The 17,658-nt window shown below is 42.5% G+C and overlaps 1 protein-coding gene across 3 annotated transcripts; it reads right to left on the reverse strand.

Moving 5' to 3' along the window:
• Positions 1-251: 251 nt before the first annotated feature.
• On the reverse strand, positions 252-16,134 carry LOC111968806 (serine/arginine repetitive matrix protein 1). Of its 3 annotated transcripts, none has more exons than XM_023994688.2 (16): positions 16,023-16,134; positions 14,847-14,936; positions 14,570-14,692; positions 12,419-12,589; positions 11,988-12,073; positions 11,644-11,883; positions 11,212-11,517; positions 10,836-11,080; positions 10,195-10,275; positions 10,017-10,085; positions 9,688-9,826; positions 9,502-9,582; positions 8,887-9,375; positions 8,578-8,770; positions 8,135-8,320; positions 252-959 (listed from the first exon to the last, which is right to left on the reverse strand). In XM_023994688.2, exons 1-16 carry the CDS (start codon positions 16,041-16,043, stop codon positions 948-950), a joined length of 2,532 nt encoding a protein of 843 aa, XP_023850456.1. In that variant the 5' UTR covers positions 16,044-16,134; the 3' UTR covers positions 252-947. The 3 variants fall into 3 exon arrangements, with proteins under 3 accessions (XP_023850456.1, XP_023850455.1, XP_023850457.1); XM_023994687.2 differs by having other exon boundaries at positions 252-966; XM_023994689.2 differs by lacking the exons at positions 14,570-14,692; positions 14,847-14,936; positions 16,023-16,134 and adding an exon at positions 14,178-14,260 and having other exon boundaries at positions 252-966.
• Between the last annotated feature and the right edge of the window lie 1,524 nt (positions 16,135-17,658).

Raw genomic sequence — 17,658 nt, forward strand, 5'->3', positions numbered from 1 at the left:
GCACAATTAACTTTCATGTTTACAAAATTATCAGTTTTTATATAAAACATATTTTAATTTTGAAAGGATGACAAATGCAGGAGTTTTTAAATACAAGTCAAATAGCACTTCCACAGCAATGAACGGCTTAATGCAAAAGAGTGGACCAGCATGAACTCAAAGTATGACTGCATATCAACCCATGTGGGAAATCAAACCCCTGCTCTCTGGTGAGGTCAGAGACCATTAGAATCATGGAAAAAAAGGTCTAGTTCTTTTTAAAACGTGACTTTTTCAAAGCCAGAATTTACTGCAATGTCAAACACCTCTATTACATAACAAAAAAAGGGAAAATCCAACTGTTATCCATTTTAGAGAGCAAACAGCATTCCCGCACCATACAATGCCCGCTGACAAAAGGGACAGATTTAATCTGTGCATTTGCTTTTGTTTAGTCCATTTCATGCACATCAGAGGAGAGACTCGCTGGCTGCACATGCAATCCTAAATTACCACAGTTGAATATTTTGTATGTTATAGAACGAGAGATGTAGAAGCTTGTACAATGCAAGCTTCATAATGAAAGACTTCCCCTCTAAGATCCTATCTTGAAAATTGAGGGATCGAACAAATATACTTCTACATTGGATATAAGTAATAACACATTTTGGGTCAAAGATACGGGAAAAAATTAAATTGGAAGATCGCGTGTGACAATTCAAGCGCTTGATAAAAAACATCCGTCAATAGATGAGCAAACCTGTAAAAACAAAACTAAAGAACAAACAATTTGTACATTCTAAAGCTGAACCAGGTTAAAGACAAATAAAATAAAGTGTATGGAAGATTTGGAGGAGGGAGGGGTGTGGTCGGGCTTCAAGACAGTGGCGGGGACAGCTTTCCAGCTTTCCTCATGGAACGCAGTGCCTTCTCTCGCAGGTKCTTCTCCAGGTCGTCCAGACGCTCTTCTACTTCACTGTCTGATTCCTTAAAGAAAGGTAGCATTAATTATATCATATTTCGGTTACGTTGCAAGGTAGGTGTGATCATGCAGCAGGATGCTTCAAAGTAATAGAATAAAGAAATACATTAGCTGATGACATGCAATAAATGATAGCAGTGCACCATTCAACTTCTACAACAATGTCTAATATGTTCATTTTGATTGAAATAAMTGGGATGCTTAGATGTAGGGCTGGGGGGTAAACCTTATTTACTACAGTACCAGCCAAAAGTTTTAAAACACCTTCTCATTCAAGGGTTCTTTCTTTTTTACTATTTTCCACTGTAGAATAATAGTGAAGACATCACAACTATAAAATAACACATGGAATCATGTAAACTCAGCAAAAAAAGAAACCTCCCTTTTTCAGGACCCTGTCTTTCAAAGATAATTCGTAAATATCAAAATAACTTCACAGAGCTTCATTGTAAAGGGTTTAAACACTGTTTCCCATGCTTGTTCAATGAACCATAAATTAATGAACATGCACCTGTGTCGTTAACTTCTCTGGGATAGGTGGCAGTATTTTCACGTCCGGATGAAAAGCGTGTCCAAAGTAAACTGCCTGCTACTCAGGCCCAGAACCTAAGATATGCATATTATTAGTAGATTTGGATAGAAAACACTGAAGTTTCTAAAACGGTTTGAATCATGTCTGTGAGTATAACAGCTTATTTGGCAGGCGAAACCCMGAGGACAAACCATTTTTTATTTTTTAGGTCACTCTTTATTTAATGTATTTTCATTGGGAATCCAGACCTTCTTGCAGTTCCTACCGCTTCCACTGGATGTCAACAGTCTTTAGAAATTGGTTGAGGTTTTTCCTTTGAGAAATGAAGAAGTAGCCATGTTCAGAATGAGGCTCGAGGGAAGTGTACTCTGTTAGAGGCGCGTGACCTGAAAGCTAGCTACGCTTTGTTTTCCTCTGGTATTGAACACAGTATATCCAGTCTTCAATTTTATCRATTATTTACGTTAAAAAAATACCTAAAGTTGTATTACAAAAGTAGTTTGAAATGTTTGGACAAAGCTTACAGGTAACTTTTGAGATATTTTGTAGTCACGTTGCGCAAKWTGGAACCGGTGTTTTTCTGGATCAAACGTGCCAAATAAATGGACATTTTGGATATACATCGACGGAATTATTCGCACAAAAGGACCATTTGTGATGTTTATGGGACATATTGGAGTCCCAACAGAAGAAGCTCGTCAAAGGTAAGGCATGAATTATATCTTTATTTCTGCGTTTTGTGTCACGCCTGGAGGGTTGAAATATGGTGTGTTTGCTTGGGTGCTATCCTCAGATAATAGCATCATTTGCTTTCGCCGTAAAGCATTTTTGAAATCTGACACGTTGGCTGGATTCACAACAAGTGTAGCTTTAATTTGGTATATTGAATGTGTGATTTCATCAAAGTTGAATTTTTATAGTAATTTATTTGAWTTTGGCACTCTGCATTTTCACTGGATGTTGGCCAGTTGGGACGCTAGCGTCCCACATATCCCAGAGAGGTTAAGACACTAACAGCTTACAGATGGTAGGCAATGAAGGTCACAGTTATGAAAACCTAGGACACTAAAGAGACCTTTCTACTGACTCTGAAAAACAACAAAAGAAAGATGCCCAGGGTCCCTGCTCATCCGCGTGAACGTGCCTTARGCATGCTGCAAGGGGGCATGAGGACTGCAGATGTGGCCAGGGCAATAAATTGCAATGTACGTACTGTGAGACGCCTAAGACAGTGCTACAGAACGGACAGTTGATTGTGTAACACCTGCACAGGATCGGTACATTCGAACATCACACCTGCGGGACAGGTACAAGATGGCAACAACTGCCCGAGTTACACCAGGAACGCACAATCCCTCCATCAGTGCTCAGACTGTCCGCAATAGGCTGAGAGGCTGGCTGAGGGCTTATAGGCTTGTTGTAAGGCAGGTCCTCACCATCGCCTATGGGCACAAACCCACCGTCGCTGGACCAGACAGGACTAGCAAAAAGTGCTCTTCACTGACGAGTCGCGGTTTTGTCTCACCAGGGGTGATGGTCGGATTCACATTTATCGTCAAAGGAATGAGCGTTACACCGAGGCCTGTACTCTGGAGTGGGATCAATTTGGAGGGTCCATCATGGTCTGGGGGCGRTGTGTCACAGCATTATCGGACTGAGCTTGTTGTCATTGCAAGCAATCAACGCTGTGCAATACAGGGAAGACATCCTCCTCCCTCATGTGGTACCCTTCCTACAGGCTCATCCTGATATGACCCTCCAGCATGACAATGCCACCAGCCATACTGCTCGTTCTGTGCAAGACAGGAATGTCAGTGTTCTGCCATGGCCAGTGAAGAGCCTGGATCTCAATCCAGTTGAGCACGCCTGGGACCTGTTGGATCGGAGGGTGAGGGCTAGGGCCATTCCCCCCAGAAATGTCCGGAAACTTGCAGGTGCCTTGGTGGAAGAGTGGGGTAGCAAGCAGCAAGAACTGGCAAATCTGATGCAGTCCATGAGGAGATGCACTGCAGTACTTAATGCAGCTGGTGGTGACACCAGATACTGACCGTTACTTTTGATTTTGCCTCCCCTTTGTTCAGGGACACATTCCATTTCTGTTAGTSACATGTCTGTGGAACTTGTTCCGTTTATGTCTCAATTGTTGAATCTTATGTTCATACAAATATTTCCACATGTTAAGTTCGCTGAAAATAAGACGCAGTTGACTGAGACGTTTCTTTTTTTGCTCAGTTTAGTAACCAAAAAGTGTTCAACAAATCAAAATATATTTGATATGAGATTCTTCAAAGCAGCGACCCTTTGCCTTGACTATAGCTTTGCACACTTGGCATTTTCTCAACCAGCTCCATGAGGTAGTCACCTGGAATGCATTTCAATTAACAGGTGTGCCTTGATAAAAGTTCATTTGTGGAATGTCCTTAATGCGCCAATCAGTTGTGTTGTGACATGGTAGGGGTGGTATAAAGAAGATAGCCCTATTTGGTAAAATACCAAGTCCATATGTCAAGAACAGCTCAAATAAGCAAAGAGAAACAACAGTCCATCATTACTTTAAGACATGAAGGTCAGTCAACATGGAAGATTCCCAGTACTTTGAAAGTTTTTTCAAGTGTGGTCGTTAAAACCATCAAGCGTTCTGATGAAAGTGGCTGACGAGGACCACCACAAGAAAGGAAGACCCAGAGTTTCTGCTGCAGCAAATAAGTTCATTAGAGTTACCAGCCTTAGAAATTACAGCTGTTGGAGTCGGCTAAACATTGAGATATTAAATAAATGATAGAGACAAAGCCTTGAAAATAAAGAGTTTGTAAAAAGCCAGAAGGCTTTGGAATGTGTTTGATGGAGGAGGAGAGCGATGTGTTGATATAGGGAAGACAGATGGATATCTGTGGATTAGGAGGTGAGGGGTGAGGTCAGTTYCCCTTAAGGGAGTAATCAGGGTKGGTATCTGGTTACCTTTCCTGTGGAGCAATAAACTGTAAGGAGGAAGAGTGTCTTAAGTAGGATGTATATAAACTGTGGTGTCTGAAATGTTTTGCTGTCTGATTTCAGCTGTACAGAACCCTTGGGAAGAATAAACTTGGTTAAAGCTTCTCTAGTGTCCGTGGGTTATTTACTCTGAAAAATAAGAACCTAACAGCCCAAATAAATGCTTCAAAGAGTTCAAGTAACAGACATCAACTGTTCTGAGGAGATCTCTGCATGTGCGGTTCCCATGGTGAAGCATGGAGGTGGTGTGATKGTGCTTTGCTGGTGACACTATCAGTGATTTATTTAGAATTCAAGGCACACTTAACTAGCATGGCTACCCCAGCATTCTGCAGCGATAGTCCCTCTAAGCGCAAACCAGATGGGATGGCATATCATTTTTTCCCCAACAGGACAATGACCCAAAACACACCTCCAGGCTGTGTAAGGGATATTTGACCAAGGGGAGTGATGGTGCTGCATCAGATGACCTGGCCTCCACAATCACCCGACCTCAACCTAATTGAGATGGTTTGGGATGAGTTGGACCGCAGAGTGAAGGAAAAGCAGCCAATAAGTGCTCAGCATATGTGAGAACTCCTTCGAGACTGTTGGAAAAGCATTCCAGGTGAAGCTGGTTGAGAGAATGCCAAGAGTGTGCATAGCTGTCAAAGGTAAAAGGTGGCTACCTTAAAGAATCTCAAATAAAATTGATTGTTACTACATGATTCCATGTGTTATTTCATAGCTTTGATGTCTTCGCTATGTAGAAAATAGTAAAAATAAAGCAAACCCTTGAATGAGTAGGTGTCCAAACTTTTGACTGGTACTGTAGACCAGTTTGGATTTTTTACTGTAGAACTACCGTTCTACAAATGGTATATTAATGTATGGTTTGTTAAATGTAATAACCACAGATGAAACTGGTGAAAATTATGGCAATTCCATTTTTACCGCCAGTAAGTTTAACAGCTGAGAACGGCCAACTTGCTAGCAAGAGCTTTAAATGCAGTCAGACTTCTCTATGAATGCTCGTTCCAACTTTTTAGTCTAGTCCCGCTCGCTCCTCTGTATGTGCACATTCCCACTAACTCACAAACCAAGCCCATGCCACCCACAACAGAGCACGCCTCTGACAAGCAGTTCCAAATCAATCTTTTGGTTTGGTCCAACAGAATCAGTTATATGGATATCAAAAAACGTAGACATTGTATTACTGTAATAAAGAACTTAGCCATTATAACGATACCTTGTTTATGTCTCAACTCCCCAAATTGTGCGCAGAGAAGACACTACTGAAAATAGGAATATCAATGAACATTGATCCTGGAAGATTGCTACGTTTGTCAGCGTGCGGAATGAAGGTACCGCTAGCAGCATTTTAGCCACAGTGTTGTGGTAGCTGTTTAGTCTTCTGTAAATTTGAAATGAGCATAAAAGCATTTATATAAGGAATTGCCAACTCGTTCTCATTCTGTGAAATAAGCATCTTCTTATCCAGCTATGCCACTTGATTTCAACATTAAAACAAAGTGAGCAGGCTAGCATGCTGTTCAAACAGGTGGAGATAGATAGGAAAGTGATTAGCAGTTCAACTGTTCTACCTTGATAGCTAGCTAATAGATCCAAGTTGGCTAGAATTGAAATATAAAGATTAGCTGGCTACTCATCAGCACATGGGCGTGTGCTTGGCAGATTGTTTATGAGACCTGTGTTAATTTTCTATAATGCATTCTCCTGCTACAAGAGCTTGGTCATTATTAGTGGCTGTGAATTGTTCAGGTTAAATAAGTAACAAAAGGGGCATTTTCATAAAAAGACAACTTCTTATGGCTGCAGGGGCAGTATTGAGTAGCTTGGATGAAAGGTGCACAGAGGTGCCCAGAGTAAACGGCCTGCTCCTCAGTCATAGTTGTTAATATATGCATATTATTATTAGTATTGATAGAAAACACTGAAGTTTCTAAAACTGTTTGAATTATGTCTGTGAGTATAACAGAACTCATATGGCAGGAAAAAACCTGAGAAGTTCCACTTCCTGTTTGGATTTTTTCTGGGGCTGGTATATTTTCAACCAAGCTCCCATTGAAATTACAGCGAGATATGGATGAGTTTTCACTTCCTACGGCTTCCACTAGATGTCAGTCAATAGAACTTTGTCTGATGACTAATGTGAAGGGAGGCCGAAGGAGACAGGAATGATTCACCACTGCCATGAAATGACCACGCGCGTTCACGTGAGAGGCAGCTCCGTTTCATCGCTCAACTGAAGTCAATGTAATTCTCTGGTTGGAACGTTATTCAAGATGTATGTTAACAACATTCTAAAGATTGATTCAATACATCGTTTGACATGTTTCTACTGACTGTTACGGAACTTTTGGACATTGTCACGTTATAGTGGACGCGCTTTGTGACTTTGGAATTGTTTACCAAACGCGCTAACCAAAGTAGCTAATTGGACATAAATAACGGACATTATCGAACAATTCAAGCATTTATTGTGGACCTGAGATTCCTAGGACTGCATTCTGATGAAGTTCATCAAAGGTAAGGAAACATTTATCATGTATTTTCTGGTTTCTGTTGACTCCAACATGGAGCTAATTTTACTATTGTTCTGAGCTCCGTCTCAGATTATTGCATGGTTTGCTTTTTCCGTAAAGTTTTTTTTAAATCTGACACAGCGGCTGCATTAAGGAGAGGTACATCTATAATTCCATGTGTATAACTTGTATTATCATCTACATTTATGATGAGTATTTGTTGAAACGATGTGGCTATGCACTATCACTGGATGTTTTTGGAACTAGAGAATGTAACGCGCCAATGTAAACTCAGATTTTTTTTATATAAATATGAACTTTATCAAATAAAACATGCATGTATTGTGTAACATGAAGTCCTATGAGTGTCATCTGATGAAGATCAAAGGTTAGCGATGAATTTTCTCTCTATTTCTACTTTTTCTGACTGCTATCTTTCGCTGGAAAAATGGCTGTGCTTATTGTGGTTTGGTGTGACCTAACAATTATTTGTAGTGCTTTCGCTGAAAAGCATATTTGAAATCAGACATTTTGGTGGGATTAACAACAATAATACCTTTAAAATGGTATAAGACACATGTATGTCTGAGGAATTTTAATTATGAGATAATTTTTTTATTTGGCGCACTGCACTTTCACTGGCTGTTGTCATATCATCCCGTTAGCGGGACTGCAGCCATAAGAAGTTAAAAGCCAGATCAGTGACTACTGCAAAATGGCAGGTTAAACTATTTTGATAAAATCATTTATTCATGGGTCCTATGGTTGTGGAAGGCTGACTGTTAGAAATGCAGCGTATTGACCTTCAATTGTACAACAAAGGTAATTGAGAAAACATCTAGATGTAAATTGTTAGGAAAGAAATGTAGATTTTATTTTTAGGCCTTACTGCCCCACCCTAATTGAAGTTTGATTGAACAGTATCAAACAATCAGAATGGAGACAGACCCATTAAAACCACTTACAATTTATTTGTTGTCACTCTAATGTCATTATAGGAAAAACTAAATACGGTCAAATTTGAAAAATAAAATGTCCTCATTGCCCACCCCTACTTAGACACTAGTGGAGCTGATATGTGAAGCAGGCTAAACCCCCTCAGTAAATCAGAAGAGTAGACTTCACCTTTTTAAGGTCGGAGTCTCCATCCCCTTCCATCCCCAGGTTCTCCTGGCCATCCCCAGCAGCCACCGGCACTCCACTCTTGTCCTTCTTGTGTTTCTTGTGTTTCTTGTGCTTCTTGTCCTTCTTATGTTTCTTCTCCTTCTTATGTTTCTTGTTTTTCTTTCCTCCAGCCTCGGTGTCTGAATTCTGAGATGGAGAGGACAAAGCAGAGTGACTAAGTATTTAATTGGCAGTTGGGCCAAGAAGAGGGTGTGATGACGGACGTCATTGGTTAAACTATTTTACCGTCGACCACCACATCAAGTCATCATAGTATTAGTACACAGAAACACACAACAGCTATTACTCACATGAGAACGCTTCCCCAACTAGCCACTTAGTTGACTCAAACACATTTTTAAATCTCACGTTGTACTATTAACAGACAGCAGCTTTAAACTCACCTTGTTTGGAGAAGGGCTGCCAGAGCCGCTGCTGGCCTTTTTGGCCAGAGGGGCTGATGGCGAGCCACTGGCCGAGCAGCCCGATGAGGGGAAGCCTGAGGCTGGGGCCGGCCGCTTCAAGGCTCCTGGTTTAGGAGAACCAGACGGGGACCTTGATGACGCTCTCCTCATAGGCTGGGGGCTCTGAGAGGCTCTGATAGAGACAGAAAAAAATKTGATATCTGGAAAATACATCTAAAAAGCGAGGAGTGAGTTGTTGCTGTGCAGCACCTGCTTTGGCATCAATAAGACCAATTAGAAGCTGCTTACCTCTGGTTCTTGCGGGGCTCTGGTGTCCGGGACACCCTGCGGATTGCCCTGTTGCTGTGTGAGGGGGACACCTGGCGCCTCTGGCCAGGTGGAGAGGTGCCCGAGGAGTCAAAGCGCCCCTGAGGACTAGCGGACCCACGCATGGCCCGACCACGGTTGGCAGGGGAGGGGGAGAGGCGGTTACTGTGAACAGCAGGGGGGGAGCGAGTGTCCCGGCCTGGCCGGTTGGATGGGAGCATGGGGCTCCTCCTGTGTCGGGGGGGAGAGGTGGGGAGGGGAGGTGTGCGTCTCTTTTGGGGAGGGGGACTCCTGCGCTTCGGGGACCTGGAGGGACGGCGCTTGGGCATCGGGGAAAGGCGTTTGGGAGGGGGAGACCCTGATAGCCTTCTCTTCTGTGGGCCCAGGGGAGTAGGGCTGTAGCGCCGCTGGATGGGGGGAGAGTACCGCCTGGGGGAGGGGGAGCGTCTGCGAGGAGGTGGAGAGGGAGACCTGGGGGAACAGAGGAGCACATACGAGCCAAGTTATTCTTTGATTCTCAGGTGTGGTACACAATTTTGGACAATGCTCAGTACTGAGGGAATCAGAGGGAAAAAAAGAGTAGCAAAAGGTTTTTACCTGCGTCTCGGAGGAGGAGAGGGAGATCTGCGACGGCGTGGGGGAGATCTACGTCCTCCAGGAGAGAGGGAGCGTCTTTTTCTGTAGAGGGAAAACAATTAAACGAGGAACGCATGATGTGGGCAAAACCTCTAAACTTTAATCATGACAGTGAGAGAGGGATAGGAGAAACCGTCCATAGCTGACCGGGGGGAGCAGTCCCTGTGTCGTCTCCTGGGGGAGGGGGAGCGACTGCGCCTCCTCCTGACATTCCCGTTCCTTGCCGCTGGCCCCCCGCCCGGCCTCTTGGACCCCTCGTCCTCTGATGAGGAGGATGATCCAGTATCTGTAACCAATCCAAAAGTAGACAGCACACATAATTTCCCAGTAGCAACATAAGGTGGCCGTTTAAAAGGAAAAACACCTAGATGGGGATTTGGGCACAACTTCAAGACCCACGAGATGAGGGTGCAAGATGAGACGGCTAGCAAAAAAGATGGGGTGAGGGACAAATAAAAACTTTAAAAAATTATAACCTGAAGACGTCTCCCGATTCTGCCTGCGATACTGACGTCGCTGCTGCACAGGATCTGCGGTAGCGCCCTCTGAAAAGCAAAGCAGTGAGTCTCCATTCAGTGCTAGAGAAAACACAAAGATCCACCCACACCCATGGTGCATCACACCACACAGACAAACACTAGAAGGCAGACTCACCTGATTCCGATGCCTCAGAATGCCTGGGTTTTGGAACAGGAGACAGTGAATCATTCCTTGATCCTGGCTTCTTCTTTGAACCTAAAGATCAATAAGACGCTTTAGGGGCCCAAAGTCTTTCCAGAAAGATTCATTCACAAATACACTTGCTTGTATAACACCAGTGGTACGACATTCTGGTTTCAGCAGCCCGAAAWTAAGTTTATGATTCAGTAGTTTCCATTAGTCCCGGACTGCCATTAAGCTCCCGCTAAGGACCTCAAGYGTCATACTTCTGTAACCAGGCCTGCATAGGAATCAAGTAATCCAGGGATTTGAAATAATGAAAAATAAGTTTCCAGGTCACTGAGTTCAACAGGCAAAGGGCATCTTCTGGCTGTATAGACATAGCCACCCCTGGTAGATTTTGTAGACGAAAGGTGTATGTGTATCACACTCAGACTGATCATGTGACAAGACGTCACTGACAAGGTGAGGGAGTCCCACGTCTGAGATGGTGAGGAAGTTCGATAGGGATGATGGGCCAAGTTCAGCACAGCCCTTTGTAAACTCTGATAGTACTTAATGTACATTAGAGCAGGGATGAGCAGGTGGCATGTAGCTATATTTAGAATGGAGAGAAGTAAGAAAAACCAACATACCAGCTGATCTGGACGGGGAGGCTGAGGACCGGCCCTTTCTAGCCCGAGGGGAGGCAGAGCGTCGGGCCTTCCCAGAGGGGCTACCATTGGGGGCTCTTCTCCTGGAGGGGCTGAGGGAGGGATCAGCTGCGTGGCCGCGGGGCTGTTTCCTGGGAGGTGTGGTTGACGTTCTCTTCATGGCCTTCTGAGGTGAGCGAGGCGTGGAGGAGTTGCTCCCAGAAGATGATGGGGAGCGAGAGCGCCGCCTATTGGACAAACAAAGCACAAATCAACCACAATGCAGGTTTACATGCTGTTTGGTAAATTGGCTAGTTAATGACAGCTTCAGTAATGGACACTTCTGCACTCTGCTACACTTGCATGGCCCTCCACTCACCTGCGGACAGGGGAGCGACTGCGCCTGTGTCTGGGGCCTGGGGGGCCACGTCTGGGGGGGCTCCTACGACGAGGGGACATCCGTCTCCTGGGGCTCGGCCTCCGGCGTGGGGAGTAAGATCTGGAGCGCGATTTAGGTCGTCTGCGGGAATGGGAGCGAGAGCGGTGACGGGGCCTGTCCCTCCTGCCGTCCTTCTCCCTGGGCTTGGGCCTCTCCTCCTTTTTAGAAGCCTTACCTGGGGAGGGTTCTTTGACCTTCATCACAGAGTCAGGTACCACAACCACAGTGTGCGGCTTCACCAAATCACTTGAAAATTAAAAACATACCACAAATTAGATTCAATTATTTATAAAAATCTAGAATTACCAAATCAGGAAAAATCACATCCCTGAATATTGCCAGATATAGTCGGTGCCCAAACCATCATCTTACCTGGTGGAAGAGGCCTCCTGAATGACTGGCTCAGGTACGGCGCTCTCAGAGGTGTCTGGCTCTGGCTGGGGCTCTTCAGTGCTCTGGGGCAATGTAACACTGACCAGGGTGACGGCTGGGGCTGTTGGTGGAGGGGAGCTGCTGGGACTGGGCTTACGCCTCGGGGAGCGGGAGTGACTCCGCTTTCTCTCCCGCTTCACTGGAGACCGTCGCCGTGGAGACTGTGACCTTGACTTCCTCCTGTACGACAACAAACAATGTGATAAGAATAAATGCCATATGAACCATCTTTAAACATTGATGGACGTTGACTTCAAGGGATTTTATTTAGTGTGATTTCTCACCTTCTGGGGCTCTCCCTTTCTCTGTTATCTTTGTTTTCCTTCTTCTCATCAATCTTCTTCAGAGAGGCAAGCTTCTCCTGCTCAATCTGCAACAAATAAATCTTATTGGTCGCATACACATATTTAGCAGATGATATTGCGGGTGAAGAGAAATGCTTGTGTTCCTAGCTCCAACAGTGCAATAGTACCTAAAAACTCACAAATCTGAAAGTAAAAGAATGGAATTAAGAAATATATAAATATTAGGAGGAGCAATGTTGGAGTGGCATCGAATAAAACACAGTATATACACATATGAAATTAGTAAAACAGTATGTAAATATTATTAAAGTGACTAGTGTTCCACAGAAAAGAACATGCAAGGCCAAAGCCGTAAAACACATGTGCATGACACCAATGTGGTGATTGTGAGATTGTGTCTGGTTGCTCACCTGTCTCTGTTTGATCTCCTCTTTCTTCTGTTCCAGGAAGGCGGAGGGGATACCGGCAATGTTGTCCTGGGCACTGAGCAGCAGAGGCCACAGGTCCCTCATAAACTCTCTGGCATTCTTCCCATTCAGGAAGCCCGTCAGGTTGATCTGCATCATCTTACTGTCCGGGTGCTGCAACACACACCAAGGGGGAGAGAAAAACACACCAATTTAACATGGAGGGAGAACTCGCGAGAGCGAGAAGGGGGGGGGGGGTCTCGCTCAGACGACTGCCTTCCCCTTTGTTTCCTCACTAAGCTACACCTGCCTGCTAAATAATGGCAGCCACCTTCATAACAAAAGACAATAGCTACAGTATATGACCGCTGGGCCCCAAAGCAGACAGTCATTGCAACCTAACAAACTTTTGTTGACTTGAGGCTGTGATTCCTTATCTCCACCCCATTAATTAGGTAATTGAAACCCRAAACTGAGAATAGCTGAGGGGAGACATAAGTGCTACATCATCCATGTAAAGGACACCCACTGCATGCATCAAGGCTGACTTAACCTTCAGAAAATATAATCTAATAAATATTTAACTATCCCACCCATCACCATTACTGTCAATAATCTTGATCATAAATAACTAGACTTCCTGTCCTGTTGTTCTCGGCCTCCCCACAGTCTATTCTTTGAGAGATKAACAGATATCCACAAAACAGAGTGCATCAAAACCCAAAACTGCAAGTACAGTCCCGGTGTCTTCAGTGTGTCCCGCGGGATCAGTGGGTATGGAGCGCCCGAGTCTCCTGCAGAAAGAGACGCTCCCTTGGCTTGCTTCCGCCTCCCTACTGCTTGAGACTCAACCACCTTCAGTTTATTGTTATATCATTTATCTAAATTGCAAGAGACGAACAAGCAATAATGAGTGCACAAGACATTTAAAAAAGGGGTTTTATTTCAACATCTAAGTCAAGAATGAAAGTTAGATACCCCTTTATCTAAATAATAATGACTAATAAGGCCTTTATCATTACTGTGATGTTATAGCATTATAACATAATTGCACAGAAATGAAAATCGGTAAGGTGTAGTTGAATGTATTTTCCCCTCTCAGTATTAGGCTAAGTTGACTAAAACAGATAGTACCTTTACGAGATTCCAGCAACATATTAGTATGAATAAAAGTCATCCTAGGATTGCTGTGAGTCATGCACCATTCATAAAAATAAGTTGTTGATTAATTATTAGGCTTCAGTACAGTTAAACATTTCCTTTTTCTACATCCAAGGTTTCATCCAGTGTATTATATCACAAATGTCCCTTTGAAGTCATGTTTTATAGGCCAAATGCTACTTAGGTGGGGGGGAAATGAAGGCGATTATAATACACAAGTATAATTTGAACCATGCAATTGGACTTCCCAAATTGGGGGGCAATGAAATGTAACAAACTGGAGGGAAAACTTGCACTGATGCAACTTATAATTTATTTCAGAATAGGGTCCATGTGCATTGCAATGGATAATTTTAAAAGCACTGTTTTTCCCACAGCCCAGAATGAAGATACTACAGATGTCATTATACTCTACTCAAATAAAAGGGGGATCAATAGCCTAACAATTGAAGCCTCTCAACTTTAACACACTCCAAAGATAGGATACAGAGGAGATATAAAAGACAAACTAGTGGCGCAATTCAAAGGTATATGGAGAAAATGGCATGGCATTGTCCAAGTGTTTCTATCACTAGCATGTTGATCCCTGACCATAACTCACCTCAAACCACACACTGCATCAGGGAGAGTTGGGCTCAGTGACACTTTGGGCTCAGCAGAGAGCTAATAAGGTGTTGGTGCTATACTTCTGATGCAAGGTATAACATCCATATTGGTTCAGGCCTTTTGAATCATAAATCACATCATCATTAGAAAACTGTGGCACAAAGGCACTTTGTCACATATCACAGCAACAACTTTGTGTCATTCAAATTATGTATTTTTCCTTTACACTGGACACCGGTGGTAGCTCTTTCCCCATCTGCATTTATATTGCGTTTTTTCTAAGCAATACACTTTGTTACATCAACCTATCTTTTCCTCATTAAGTTTATMGAACTAACATCTGATGCATGTACAAGAAAAGGAAGGAATTGGAGTCAATAGTATTACCTTTTCTTCTAGCTGGTTAAAAATGAATTCTATGACGACATCATCCTCGAACCCCAGGATCTCCGTCACTCGCTGAGTGATCCAAGGTTTGATGACCTCCAGGTTCACCTTGGTCATATCCACCTAGGGAAGGAAGAATKAATTACCAACTTAAACCCATTCCACACTTAAACAAAAATCAGGCTTACAGAAGCTACAGCCAATACCATATAATTAGTTGTGGGTACCCTGAGAATTCAATTAGAAGATGTGCTAAAAGCAGTGTTGTTTATCATACCTTCTTTTCCAGACATTCTGCAAATTTCAGTTGCTTTAGAAGTTTCTTCTGCTTGTTGCTGAAGCGATTGTCCTGTTCTGCACTTGTGCCCTGTATGAGACAAGTACAAAACAGTTTACATAGTTAATATAGCTAGTAGTTATTTCAATGATAAATGTTGGTTCTTTATTATTTGTACTTATCCCTTTAGCAGAAACTAGCTACCTACGTCACAACATGGTGAAACATAACGTAAGCTAGCTGCAACTTTTGAAACAAGACTTAATTGAATAAATAGGTGTCAAACAAMGTGGAAAATAAGTACCTAGCTAAGCAAAACCCTTGTTATGGAGATAMATGTGGGTTTATGTTGCTAGCTTGCCAACTACACTGAACAAAAATATAAAAGTGTTGGTCCCATGTTTCATGAGCTGAAATAAAAAATCCTAGAAATGATCCATACACACAAAAGCGTTTTTCTTTCAAATTTTGTTTACATCTGTTAGTGAGCATTTCTCCTTTGCCAAGATAATCCATCCACCTGACAGGTGTGGCAKATCAAGAAGATGATAAAACAGCATGATCATTACATGTTGACGAGTATTTCTGTCTGTAATGAAGCCATTTTGTGGGGTGAAAACTAATTCTGATTGGCTGGGCCTATGCCCCCCAAGGCCCAACCATGGCTGCACCCTGCCCAGTCATGTGAAATCCATAGATTACGGTTTATTTTATTTAAATTGACTGATTTCCTTATAGGAACTGTAACTCAGTAAAATCTTTGAAATTGTTGCATGTTGCGTTTATATTTTTGTTCAGTATAGTTGTGCTAATCTCGATGTGAGCTGAGGCCCGAGTAGACATGCCCCGCCTCTTGTCTGGTTAGAATAAACCAAACCAATTTTGCAACCAACCAAGTCTAACACTAGGTAACACATGTAGCTAGTTATCACCTATAGTTACTGTACATCAGTAATGAACATAGTTTGAAATGGAAACACACAACCTACGCAAAACATAAATATATCTAGCTAGGCTAGTTTAATGCAGCCGCCATCTTTACATTAGCTTCTCATTGCAGCGGAATGGCGCACGAGCTCGTCTGTCTATAATGGCACATATTTACAAACCTAAAGGAATGTACTATACATTTGGAACACCATTCAACAATTAATAGTAACATTGTAAATATCTTACGCGGAAGAATCCCGCGTCCATGTTATTAGCCGAGAAAGATGTAAAAGCGGTTGATAGCGGAGTCTGGCGAAAGACGTACTACCAAACCCCAGCATACAACGCGCGACAGAACTCCTCCTTTACAGCAGAACGGAAGAAGTAAATGGGAAGATGACGAAATTATTATTTTTTGCTGTCAGAGTTTTAATTATATWTTTTTAGTTACTGTTGCCAAATTACATCGACCTATAATTTAAATATCATACATTTTGTCGTGAATAGTATGTATATGTTGCAGCCTGATACCACAGATAGAACAATGAACCATATATTTCACCGGATGTATAAATGTGAAGCATCCGGTTGGAGTTACCGCTCACTACCAAATATGATGTTGAGAGGAAGCCCGGTGACCGGCAGTGGAATAATGTGGAGCGAGATGAATGTTAGCCGACATTCTGCAAATTTTCTCATCGATTAAACATTTGATCTTCATACAGTTTTCTGTTTCCAAAACTAAAATCTGTAACAAACAGAGTGGAATGCGTTTTGTAAAAGTCACCCTTTGCCAAAGTTGTAAAAAATGGCGTTGTTTAGAAGGAGTGCAAGGGCGAATGGAGAAATTGCACAGGCACACTTCGCAGAGTAGGCGTTCCCTAACGGAAATATGCAAATAAATGCTAAAATACGCCAATAGGATCTCACTAGCTCGTGCTTGGCTATGCCCATCCCCTTGCTTGTTCTTTCCACAGTGATTAACTTGCTCCCATTGAAAACGACAGGCTCTGGTCTATCTTGAGTTAGTAATACAAATATTTGCTGATACTGTAGGCAACATTCTCTCTCAATCAACTGTAGGTCTATGTATCTTTTGCACAAATTATTTATTTGAATTTCAGCCCAACTTATTGCTAGATTTATGAAACCCTAATATGTATTTCAGAATGATTGAACGATATAGGCCAAGATCTGTTCATTAACACACAGTAGGCCTACCAGTTAGCCTACTACCATAATAAATAACCTGAAAGCAAATAACAAAACAGAATGAGCAAATTAAGAGATTTATTCAATTTATGATCAAATGTACACTGCAATTTTGTTCATTACTCACAAATATATTTCTAATTAGTTGTCAATTAAAAATAAGGCTTCAATTCTGAATTTATTTGGTACCCATTTGTACTCAAAATCACACTAACTGTAAAGAAATGTGGAGATGTTTGAAAATGTACTGAAGTTGTGTTGTAAAGGCAGGCCTTTTGTAAACATTGTGGATTTTCTATTTCTTCTGATAGTTGTCCCTATATCTCTCACTGCTCCTGTGTCATTTCACTGTTCCCTCTATATTACCCTAACGCAGCAGGCCAGGAAGGAAATCACTGTGCCCTCTATACTACCCTAATACAGCAGGCAAGGAGGAACATTTCCTATGAGCACTAACTTTGCTGATAACTTCTTTATTAAGGAAAAATGTACCTACTATGACTGTGATATGTGGTTGTCTCCCCTAGCTATGTTAAGATGAATGCACTAACTGTAAATYGCTCTGGATAAGACTGCTAAATGACGTACTGTGAATGTAAAATGTAAATGAAACCATTTGAGATACTGGAGATACTGGAAACTGAAGGTATGACTAACTATATGTAAAATA

Source organism: Salvelinus sp. IW2-2015, linkage group LG9, assembly GCF_002910315.2.
Source record: "Salvelinus sp. IW2-2015 linkage group LG9, ASM291031v2, whole genome shotgun sequence".
Taxonomy (NCBI): domain Eukaryota; kingdom Metazoa; phylum Chordata; class Actinopteri; order Salmoniformes; family Salmonidae; genus Salvelinus; species Salvelinus sp. IW2-2015.